Source organism: Nicotiana tabacum, chromosome 23, assembly GCF_000715075.1.
Source record: "Nicotiana tabacum cultivar K326 chromosome 23, ASM71507v2, whole genome shotgun sequence".
NCBI lineage: Eukaryota > Viridiplantae > Streptophyta > Magnoliopsida > Solanales > Solanaceae > Nicotiana > Nicotiana tabacum.
In genome coordinates this window covers 2,523,981-2,536,651 of record NC_134102.1, presented here as the reverse complement: position 1 = coordinate 2,536,651, position 12,671 = coordinate 2,523,981, and the positions used below count along the sequence as shown (strand labels likewise).

The 12,671-nt window shown below is 42.1% G+C and overlaps 1 protein-coding gene across 1 annotated transcript; it reads right to left on the bottom strand.

Moving 5' to 3' along the window:
- Window positions 1-10,394: 10,394 nt before the first annotated feature.
- On the bottom strand, window positions 10,395-12,164 carry LOC107790576 (zeatin O-glucosyltransferase-like). The gene has a single exon (XM_016612520.2). It carries the CDS (start codon window positions 12,019-12,021, stop codon window positions 10,495-10,497), a length of 1,527 nt encoding a protein of 508 aa, XP_016468006.1. The 5' UTR covers window positions 12,022-12,164; the 3' UTR covers window positions 10,395-10,494.
- Between the last annotated feature and the right edge of the window lie 507 nt (window positions 12,165-12,671).

Genomic DNA, 12,671 nt, shown 5'->3' with positions numbered 1-12,671 from the left:
TTACTGGGTACCGATTGTGGTGTACTCATGCTACTCTCTGCACATGTTTTTCGTGTGCAGATCCAGGTGCACCTTATCAGCCTCACTATCAGTGAGCCGGGATAGCTTTGGAGACTTCAAGGTATATCTTCCGCCTCCGCAGACCTCGGAGTTCCCTTCTACTCTTTTTCATGTCCATTATCTTCTGTATGTTTCCTTGTTAGACTCTGATGTTTCCAGGTTTTGGGATTTGTTGTGTATTTTTGAATAGTTGGTTAAATTTGTATTTTTATTTCATTAGTCCGCAAAATGTTAGGCTTACCTAGTTGTAGAGACTAGGTGTCATCACGATGTCACAGAGAGGGAAAATTGGGTCGTGACAAGTTGGTATCAGAGCTCTAGGTTCGTAGGTTTCGTGAGTCACAAGCCGGTTCATTAGAGTCTCGCGGATCAGTACGGAGATATCTGTACTTATCTTCGGGAGTCTATGGAAATATTAGGAATATTTCACTACTTTAATTCCTTATCGTGCGCAAATTGTTGACTTCAAAGATTCTAAACTTCTGTACTCTATTCTCTCACAGATGGTGAGGACACGTACAAGCGAATCTGATGACCAGGCATTTGCGCCCCCTGCTAGAGCCGTGAGAGGCCGGGGCCAGGGTAGAGGCCGGGGACATCCACGTGGTGTAGCTAGAGCGCACGAGCTCAGGCTGGATTGATTCCACTTGCTCCTGCCACATCTCAGGCCGGGAGAGGAGCACAGACTTCCATCACCGGTACTCCAGATATTGTACCAATGCAGCTGGTAGCTCCAGCTTAGCCCGAGGTTAGGGTAGTAGCTTCTGAGACAGAGTAGCTCAGACTTGAGAGGTACAGGAAATACCACCCACTTACTTTCAGCGGATTGGCTACAGATGATGCTCAGGGTTTTTCGGAGGAGTGTCATCGTATTCTCCGTACTATGGGCGTAGCGGAGACGAGCGGGGTTTCTTTTACCATATTCCAGCTTAGAGGAGCAACCTATCAGTGGTGGTGTGCTTATGAGTTGAGTAGTCCAGCCGAAGAAGCTTCACTTAAATGGACTCAGTTCTCGGACATGTTTTTCAGAGAATATGTCCCTCAGAGCCTCAGGGACTCATGGCACACGGAGTTTGAGCAGCTGTACCAGGATGCTATGATTGTGTCAGAGTATGCAGTTTTCTTCAGTGATTTGGCCCGACATGCACAGGCCTTAATTGCCACAATTCAAGAGAGGGTTCGATGATTTATTGAGGGTCTCCATCCCAGCATCCGGAGTAGTATGGCCAGGGAATTAGAGATAGATATTTCTTAACAGTAGGTTGTGACTATTGCCAGGAGATTCAAGGGAGTGTTTGCCTGGGATAGAGAGGAGAGGGAGGCCAAGAGGTTTCGAGAGTCTGGTTATTATTCTGGAGCTCGTGCCCCAGCAGCTCGCCATGGTAGGGGTTATATGATTCGTCCCGTTCATTCAGCTCTTCCAGCGTCCAGCAGTGTTCCAGCTCCTTTTAGACCCCAGGAGCCTTATTATGCACTGCCAGTATCTAGTGTGCCTCCTGCACAGGGTGTTTCTTGCAGCTAGTCCAGCAGACCTGGCCCGAGCTAGTCACAGCAGCCACTCCCTCCCAGAGCTTGTTTTGAGTGTGGCGACACTCGCCACATGGTGAGGGAGTTCCCCAGGATTAGGAGGGGTGCACCTCCACAGACGTTTCAGCCACAACGTGCTCCACCGGTTCCTCAGGCTTTGATTACGGCACCAACTTCCACCCCACCTGCTCAACCAGCTCGAGGTGGAGGTCGAGGAGGTAGAGGTCGCCTTAGAAGGGGAGGCCAAGCCAGATATTATGCACTTCCTGCTCGTACAGAGGCAGTTGCTTCTGATTTTGTCATTACATGTATTGTTCCAGTCTGTCATAGAGATGCGTTAGTATTATTTGACCCTAGCTCTACATATTCTTATGTGTCCTCTTATTTTTCCCCGTATTTGGGCGTATCTCGGGATTTTTTGAGTTCCCCTATTTATGTGTCTACTCCTGTGGGAGATTCTATTATTGTGGACCACGTGTATCGGTCGTGTTTGATTGCTTTTAGTGGTTTTGAGACCAGAGCCGATTTATTAATTCTCAGCATGGTGGACTTTGATATTATTTTGGGCATGGACTGGTGGTCGCCCTATTATGCTATTTTTGATTATCATGCTAAAACCGTGATGATGACTATGCCAGGTTTACCGCGATAAGAGTGGAGATGTGCCTTAGAGTATACTCCCAGTAGAGTAATTTCTTTTCTTAAAGCTCAACGAATGGTTGAGAAGGCGTGTGACGCGTATCTAGCTTATATGAGAGATGTCAGTATTGATACCCCTACCGTTGAGTCAGTTCCAGTAGTGAGGGACTTTCCAGATGTGTTTCCAGCTGATCCTCCGGGCATGCCGCCCGACAGATATATTGATTTTGGCATTGATTTGTTGCTGGACATTCAGCCCATCTCTATTCCTCCGTATCATATGGCTCCTCCTAAGTTAGAGGAGTTGAAGGAGCAGTTATAGGAGTTGCTTGATAAGGGCTTCATTCGAACCAGTGTATCACCTTGGGGTGCTCCTCTCTTGTTTGTGAAGAAGAAGGATAGCTCTATGCGTATATGCATAGATTATCGCCAGCTGAACAGAGTTACAGTGAAGAACATGTATCCATTGCCTCGTATTGATGATTTATTTGATCAGTTACAGGATGCCTGCGTGTTTTCCAAGATTGACTTACATTCAGGCTATCATCAATTGAAGATTCGGGAGACAGATATCCTGAAGACTGCTTTCAGGACTCGGTATGGTCACTACGAGTTTCTTAGGATGTCATTTGGGCTGACCAATGCCCCCAACAACCTTTATGCACTTGATGCACAGAGTGTTCCGGCCCTATCTTGACTCATTCATCATTGTATTTATTGACGACATTCTGGTGTACTCCCGGAGTCGAGAGGATCATGACCAGCACCTGAGGACTACACTTCAGACCTTGAGAGAAAAGAAGTTATATGCAAAATTTTCAAAGTGTGAGTTTTGGCTAGACTCAGTGGCATTCTTGGGTAATATAGTATCGAGTGATGGGATCCAGGTAGATCTGAAGAAGATTGAAGCAGTGCAGAGTTAGCCAAGACCGTCCTCAGCTACAGAGATCGGGAGTTTTCTTGGTTTGGCGCGGTATTACCGTCACTTTGTAGAGGGATTCGCATCTATTGCAGCACCTATGACTAGGCTGACCCAGAAGGGTGCTCCGTTCAGGTGGACAAAGGAATGTGAGGAGAGCTTTCAGAAGCTCAAGACAACTTTGACTACAGCCCCAGTATTGGTACTACCTACAGGGTCGGGGTCTTATACTGTATATTGCGATGCATCGCGGATTGGTCTCGCCGCGGTGTTGATGCAAGACGGTAGGGTGATTGCCTATGCATCCAGACAGCTAAAGGTGTATGAAAAGAACTATACTGTTCACAACCTTGAGTTAGCAGCTATTGTTCATGCCTTGAAGATATGGCGGCATGATTTGTACGGTGTTCCTTGTGAGATTTACACCGATCATCGGAGTTTGCAGCATCTTTTTAAGCATAAAGATCTTAACTTACGTCAGGGGAGGTGGTTGGAGCTACTTAATGATTCTGATATCACTATTTTGTACCACCCTGGGAAGGCCAATATGGTGGATGATGCTTTGAGTCGCTGGGCAGAGAGTTTGGGGAGTTTAGCATATCTACCAGCAGCAGAGAGGCCATTGGCGTTGGATTTTCAGGCCTTAGCCATCCAATTTGTGAGATTAGATATTTGTGAGCCGAGTCGAGTATTGGCTTGTGTGGTCTCTCGGTCTTCTCTTTATGATCGTATCAGGGAGCGTCAGTATGATGACCCTTATCTTCTTGTCCTTAAGGACACGGTCCAGCACAGTAATGCTAAGGAGGTCACTATTGGAGATGATGGTGCATTGAGGATGCAGGGCAGGCTATGTGTGCCCAATATAGATGATTTGCGTGAGTTGATTTTCCAGGAGGCTCACAGTTCGCGGTACTCTATTCATCCGGGTGCCGCAAAGATGTATCAGGACTTGAAACATCATTACTGGTGGAGGAGAATGAAGAAGAACATAGTATAGTATGTGGCTCGATGTCTGAATTGGCAAAGGTAAAATATGAGCATCAACGACCAAGTGGATTGCTTCAGAAGTTAGAGATTCCAGAGTGGAAATGGGAGCGGATCAGTATGAATTTCGTGGTTGGACTCCCACGGACTCAGCGGAGTTTTGATGTAGTTTGGGTGATTATGGATAGGCTGACCAAGTTGGCTCATTTCATTCCTGTGATGACTACTTATTCTTCCGAGCAGCTAACTCGAATCTACATCCGTGAGATTGTCAGGCTTCATGGCGTACCGATATCTATTATCTCTGACCGAGGTACGCAGTTTACATCACGGTTCTGGAGAGCTGTACAAAAAAGTTGGGTACTAGGGTTGAGTTGAGCACATCATTTCACCCTCATATGGATGGGCAGTCCGAGCACACTATTCAGATATTAGAGGATATGCTCCGTGCGTGTGGGATAGATTTTGGGGGTGCTTGGGACCAATTTTTTCCACTTGAGGCTCTTACAACAACAGTTATCAGTTTAGCATTCAGATGGCACCGTATGAGGCTATATACGGTAGGCGGTGTCGGTCCCCAGTGGGTTGGTTCAAGCCAGACGAGGCCAGATTATTGGGTACGGACTTGGTTCAAGATGCCTTGGAAAAGGTAAAGGTGATTCAGGATAGACTTCACACAGCCCAGTCCAGACAGAAGAGTTATGCGGATCGGAAAGTTCGCGATGTGGCATTCATGATTGGAGAGCGAGTCTTGCTCCAGGTTTTACCTATGAAGGGCGTTATGAGGTTTGGAAAGAAGGGCAAGCTGAGCCCAAGGTTTATTGGTCCATTTGAGGTGTTGCGGCGAGTTGGGGAGGTTGCTTATGAGCTTGCCCTACCTCCCAGTCTAGCAGGAGTTCATCCGGTATTCCATGTTTCTATGCTCTGGAAGTATCACGGTGATCCGTCTCATGTGTTGGATTTCAGCTCAGTCCAGTTGGACAAGTATCTATCTTATGTTGAGTAGCCAGCGGCTATTTTAGATAGGCAGGTTAGAAAGCTAAGGTCAAAGAACATTTCTTCTGTGAAGGTTCAATGGAGGGGACAGCTGGTCGAGGAGGCGACTTGGGAGACCGAGCATATTATGCGCAGCCGTTACCCCCACCTTTTCACCACTTCAAGTATGTCTTTATGCTCGTTTGAGGACGAACGATTATTTTTTGAGGGGAAGGATGTAACGACACGGCCGGTTGTTTTGAGAGTAATAGCCCTGATCCCCTATTTACTGCTTCTCCCACATTTATTTCTGCTATTGTGACTTTTACCCGATTACGAGACGTGGGCCCGTGTCGACGTTTAAGGGGGAATTTTGGATTTTTTGTTAAAGTATTGATTTAATTAATTAGATGAGTCTATTATGATTGTAATTATGATATGTAATTTCTTTTGGCTAGATTTGGGCCATTCAGAACCGGATATTCGTGGAAAGGACATTCCTACGGATTGATTGAGCTTGACTCGAGGTAAGTGGCTTGCCTAACTTTGCGTGGGGGAAATCCTCTTAAGATTTGGAACTATTGTGATATGTGAGCGCTATGTACGTGAGGTGACGAGTACGTACACGTGCTAGTTGTGGAAAAATCCAATTTTCTTACTGAGAAGCAACATGTTTTCCTTTTATTTTGAGTTATACCATTTTGATGAGTATTAATCTATTTTCATTCTTAATTGAGTTATTCCCATTTGCGTAGCTATCCTGTTTAGTCTAATACAATATGTCTACGTGTCTTAATTGCCTATGTGAACTCTGTGCAGCATGCTTAGTAATTTCCTGCTTCTTCCTTAACTGGTAATTAGTCTAAATCGTAAGATTTCTTGATGTAGTTGCACTTCTATTATTTGCGCTGCATATTTACTTTGGGACTATGGAACTGTAATCTGGGATATCCCTATGTACTTCATATTTACTTTGGGACTACGCAACGATATTCCGGGAGATCCCCCTGTCTTACATATTTACTTTGGGACTACAGAACTATTTTTCGAGAGATCCCCCAGCACATTTACTTTAAGACTATGGAACGGTATTCCGGGAGATCCTCCTGCACATTTACTTTGGGATTACGGAACGATATTCCGGGATATCCCTCTGCACATTTATATTTGGGACTACAAGACGGTATCTCGGGAGATCCCCTGTTGTGTTTCTGTGTATTGAGCTGTTACCTTCATGATTTCATTGTTGTTAAATTTCAACCTTTATTTTATTGCGGTATTACACTCTATATTGTCTTTATTATATATAATTACTAGTAGGGCCCTGACCTGACCTCGTCACTACTCGACCGAGGTTAGGCTTGGCACTTACTGGGTACCGATTATGGTGTACTCATGCTACTCTCTGCACATGTTTTTCGTGTGCAGATTCAGGTGCACCTTATCAGCCACACTATCAGTGAGCCGGGACAACTTTGGAGACTTCAAGGTATATTTGCCGTGTACGCAGACATCGGAGTCCCCTTGTACTCTTTCTCATGTCCATTATCTTATGTATTTTTCCTTGTTAGACTCTGATGTATAGAGACACTACATTTTACCTTATGTAGTTTTTGATTCATGATGTTCCGGATTTTGGGAGTTGTTTTGTATATTTGAATTGTTGGTTAAATTTATATATGTTTATTTCATTATTCCGCAAAATATTAGGCTTACCTAGTTGCAAAGACTAGGTGCCGTCATGACGTCACACGGAGGGGAAATTGGATCGTGACAGTGCGTCACCTCCAACAATTGATATCACACAAAATTTAGGGAATCATACCCTCATAACTAAGTTTAGAAATGTTACTTACCTCAAACCGTGTAATTCTTTACTCTGCTATGCCTTTGCCTCGCGAATTATCCTCTGAACACCTCGAATCTAGTCACAATTAATTCGATTCAGTCAATACAAATCATTTGAATTAATTCCATATGAAAATACTAATTTTCCAACAAAATCTGAAATTGAACTCAAATATTGCTCGTGGGGACCACGTCTCGAAAACTGACAAAAGTAATAAAATATGAACGCCAATTGAACCACGAGTCCAACCATACTAGTTTTACCAAATTACGACATCAACTCGACCTCCAAATCTTAAATTCTTATTTTGAAATCCTAGGTCCAAATCCTCTAATTTCACCTCAAAAATACGCAATCTAGTTGAAATACTCAATGATAATCCAATATTATTGACTAACAATGATCACAAGTGACTTACCTCAAAATTTCCCATGAATTCTCTCTGAACAATCGCCCAAAACCTTGTTGAAAATGTCCAAAATGACAAAAATATTGGAACCCTCTATTTTTGTACACTACCCAGAGGTTTCACTTCTACGGAATTTTTAACCGCAAATGCATTTGCGGCTCCGCTTTTGCGGTGAAGAAATCGCTTCTGCGACTGCCTTCACTTCTGCGGACAAGAAGTCCGCTTCTGCGGACTTGCTTCTGTGATCTAGTCCCCCTTAGCCCAGGCCGCATCTGCGATCATTCTGTCGCTTCTGCAGTCGCGCTTTTGTGATTCCAGGCTCGCTTCTGCGAGCTTGTACCTACGATCCAAATTCGGAATCAGGATTTGAAGGTTCGAACATGTTCGTATGATGATTTTAGACTTGGACGTATGTCCGGATAGGGTTTTGGATGACCCGGGAATGTTTCAGCGCCTATTGTAGAAGTTGGCATTTTGGAAGGATTTCATAAATTTAAGTTGAATTGCATTTTAATGATATTGACGTCCGTTTGGGATTTCGAGTCTGGGAATAGATCCGCATGATAATTCCGGTCATAGGAGCACATCTAGAAGTGGATTTGGAGGTCTGTAGGTCATTTTGGGATCATTTGGGCAAAAGTTTGAAGTTTGGATAATTTTAAGAAGTTTGATTCGTAGTGGACTTTTTGATATAGTAGGTCCGTGATTTGATAGGTTTCGGCATCGATTGTAGAAGTTTAGAATTTTAAAGTTCATTAAGTTTGAATTGGGGGTGATTCGTGATATCGATGTTGTTTGATATGATTTGAGGCCTCGAGCAGGTCCGTGTTATGTTATTGGAGTGGTTGGTTTGATTAGACGGGGTCCCGGGGGCCTTAGGTGAATTTCGGATGCTTAACGGGTCGCATTTTGAACTAAGGAAAATGTTAAGGCAGCTGATACCTGGTGCAATCGCACCTGCGTGAAAAGGTCCTCAGGTGCGGGCTCGCAGGTGCGAGCCACCAGCCGTAGAAGCGAGAAATGGAGGGCAGCCCAGAATCCGCAGATGCGGAAAATTGGGCTCACCTGCGTGAGCGCAGGTGCGAGAGACAAGGTCGCAGGTGTGGCTAGGCTCGCAGAAGCGACCCTCCTTGTCCGCAGATGAGGAGCCTAGCCAGGTGAGGGAAAGGCGCACCTGCGAGGCATTTGCCGTAGGTGCGGGACCACTGATGCGACATAAAGCACCGCATGTGCGAAAGTCGCTGGGCAGTGAGGTTTAATAAAACGGGGTTTTGGCTTATTTTTGCTTCATTTCATCCATGGGAGCTAATTTTGGGGCACTTTGGAGTGCCATCTTCATCAACTATAATGGGATAAGTGATTTCTTCACATTTTGAGTTAAATACATGATTTGTACATGTATTCAAGCATGAAAATTTGTAGAAATTTGGGATTTTGAAGAAAAAAAACCTAGAAATTGGTATTCTTGGATTTTGATCACGAATTTGGTCATCCAATTGTGAATAAATTATATATTTGAGTTCGTAGTGCTATGGGTAAGGTTTATCTTCTAAAATTTTCGGAATCCGGGCATGTGGGCCAGAGGGTAATTTTTATAGACTTTCCAAGCGGAGTTAAGAATTGTTATATATTGGATTATAATAAGTATTAGAGCGTATATTTATGGATTTGCACATTTATCGACTACTTTTTGGAGCATTGGGCATCGGTTTGAGTTATTGGAAGGGCTTGAGAGCCGGTGATGGAACTTCGGAGCGTAGTAAGTTACTTTTCTAACCTTGTAAGAGGGAACTTACCCCATAGGTAAACTTAATTAATATGTGTTGTTATTTGTGTGGGCTACGTACGCACAAAGTGACGAGAGTCAATACGTAGCTACTATTCCTGTTTATGTCCGGGTAGTTTTAGGTTTACACCATGCTTGTGGATACCGTTATTTGATTATATTTGTTAACTGTATCAAATGGAACTGAGTTGAGGATTTTTAAGGATTTAAAAGCTTCAAGTCGAACTGTCTTTATTTTGAAAAGAATCAAGAAAAGGGTTATGATTTATTGGTAAATATTAGGAAAAGAGCAGAAGAATTGGGAGAAGCCGTAAGGCTGTCCACAGAGAAAGGGGGTGCATCTCGAATGGAGTTGGATTCTTTCATCGCGCATATCACAAGATAGACTTGTTTTTCACTAAATCTCAAGGTCAAGGGGTCTAGCTCTATATTCTTTGGTTACTTTACAATTCTCTCAAAAATTTGTCACTTGTCTGTTTCTTGTCTCAGATTAGTTTATACTACCTTAAGTTTATGTGATCTTGGCATGTTAAATATCTTGGATCAGACTAGTTTATGATCTTTTATTTCTCGTAGTAAGAACATAGATCAACAGCTAATCTGATTCTAACTATGCAGAATACAGGGTTGATGTGGAGAATGATCTTATATACATTTCTCAGTTGTTTGCATATAAATGCTATGACAAAATGACATTCCTATGTGCTGTATTGGTGTTTTCTTGCTAATCAACGGTGTTTGGTTTAATATAAAACAGTTTGATACTTGTCCTATATGCTTTGAACTTCTGATATTGCCAAAGTTAATTAATTCTGATAGCTGCATATAACTTTTAGATTATCTATATATACACTTATATGTGTTATCTGCAAGATGCAATTCTAAGATTTCTCTTCTCTAAATATTTTTCTAGTCCGTTTAACTATGTTATCACCTCCCAAAACTTTCCAGTGGCTGATAAGTGTACTTAAAAAGTTGCCGTATAATATCCCAAGACATATCGCATATATATATGTGCCTGGACTCTTCAAAAATATTGTTGGGTGCATGCCTGATTCTTCAAAAACTACGAATTCTTTTGAGAATCCGAAACGGATGCGACAATATTCTTAGAGGGTCTGAACAACTTTTTCCCCACAAATATCGTCTCTACAGCTACCATCACTATATATTTAGCTTTAATAAAAGACATTCCAATAAAATCTATAAGGCAAGTTAACAAAAATTGATCATCCACAGAAGAGAGTAAATGAGAATATGTTTTCATTGTCATAGCATTCCCTATATATAGTGTATTGATATGTTTTCTTACATTATACCTCGATCTTGTGCTAACTAAGAAAAACTCAACGAGTAATATGGGTGATGAAAGAATCCATCTCAGCGCAGTTTACGCCCCCATCTGTTACTGATTTCTTGATAGCATTACTCAAATCAGCTGCTCTTTTCCTCATCTCATCTCCCTGTGGTGAAGCCATCAAAGTTTTCACAGCATTTTCAACCATTTCTGATGTAACAAGTTCATCTCGACGCGTCCATGGCCTAACAGTTAGTCCAATTTTCAAATACTTTGTTACAAGTTGAGAATTCCTTGGCTGATCTGAATGCATTGGCCAGGTTGCTATAGGAACTCCAAAGGAAATACTCTCCATACACGAATTCCATCCGCAATGACTCATAAAACCACCTGTTGAATTATGTGCTAATATTTCCAATTGGGGTGCCCAATCTCTAACTATAATCCCTCTTCCTTGTATTTTCTCTTCATATCCTTCAGGCAATTGTACTTTTCTAACTTCACTTGTAAAAACATCTCCTTTATCAGCATCTCTGAGTACCCAAATGAACTTTTGCTCGCTTTTCTCTAGACCAATCGCGAGTTCTTTGACTTCTTCATCACACAACGAAGTAGTCGTTCCAAATGACACAAAAATAACTGAGTTTCGTTCTTGTTTGTCAAGCCAATCGAGGGATTCGTAACGTTTGTTTGAGTCTTTGCTCTTCTCTTTTGGCTCTAAAGGATTGAACGGACCTATAGCCCATTGCTTCAATCCATCATATTCTTTGGCCATTAAATCAAGGTACAAACTTTCTATTACTCGCGACGAATTGTAAAGTTCACCACAATGAATCTTCCCATCAAATTGTTCTTGTATCTTCAAATATTCCCAAAACTCTGTAGTAAAACAGTCTAAAACTGATGGTATATCCTCATAATGTTCAGTTCCAGGTAGAACAGGTTTTCCTTTGAGTTCCCATAAAAATGAATATGAAAAGAAAGCTGAAGTACTATTGAAAGAATAGCACTCTGTATTTGGCATTTCAGGCAAATCTTGAACCACCCAATTCATCAAATTATCATAAATAACAACCACTTTCTTAAGATTCTTGCTCAAAAGTTCGCGTACTAGAGCACAAACTGACTCGCGGAGATGGAACGTGGCGTAGAAAGAAGGCATTAGCTGGTTTGGGAATTTGTTAGAAGCATTAGGATTTGGAAGGGGAGTTTCAAAAGAAGGTGTTTGAAATTCATGGAAATGAATGTTTGTTGTGGTGAGAGGATCAAAACCATGAGCCCGAATTTTCGCCTGTTGAATGTGAGCAATGGTTCCAACATAATGGACATGGATATTGTACGAGGAAACGAGTCGAGAGAGATGGAGGAGTTGATTTAGATGGCCTTGGGCTGGAAGTGGTACCATGACCACAGCCACTTGGGCCACGTCTTGCGGTGACGAAGTCAGGAATTTCAGCTCAGTATTATTTTCCGACGAAGGGTATTCAACTGACAACCCTTCGCCTGATGTAGACCCGCCCTTGGCGTCTTGTGCACCATTTTGGCCATGGGTTTTTGAGGTAAGCTTTTCAGCCATAGGTAAGCTATTAGTTCTCTAGTGATACAGTTTTAGAAGTAATCTAATGAAGTGTGTTATTGAGGAACAAAAAAGATCATTTTATAAGGAGTGGTTTTGAAGATTGCAACAAATATTGGCCAACCATTTGCTAAAAGATTTGTCAATGGAACACAAAATGTGTTGCTACAAGATATAGACTTTTAGTTTACATTATCTCTTGATTTTGTTAAACACACAAATGGAGTAGAAACACCAATAACAAGACAATTGACGTCATATTCATACAACGTGGACCTAATGGAGCTCCATATATCTTCATCACATAGCATAATGACAAGAAACCAATATGACAAAATTAAGCTAAATAGCTTTTGCATCATGAATGGTTTGACAAGTGGGAATTGAACCAACAACCTTTAGAGGTTCTGAATCCCTTTGATCACCGAGCTACGTTTTTGGGTTTGTTAAGGGGATTTAAAATATAAAATATAAATATTTAAATTGGATTTTGCGTTATATGTACAGTATAATTTTTCGATGAAAGGGGTTCGGGTATGCCCCTGTTTTCACCTATATTTAATGAAATGGGTGCAAACATTAGATACTTGGGTTCAAATTCCACCAAGACAAAAAAAAAATAATTTCTTTCCTTTATCTAAGCCTTGATG

What these genes read in the sequence shown, in the direction of transcription:
- LOC107790576 (XM_016612520.2), bottom strand. Translation starts at nt 12,021, where the DNA reads ATGGCTGAAAAGCTTACCTCAAAAACCCATGGCCAAAATGGTGCACAA.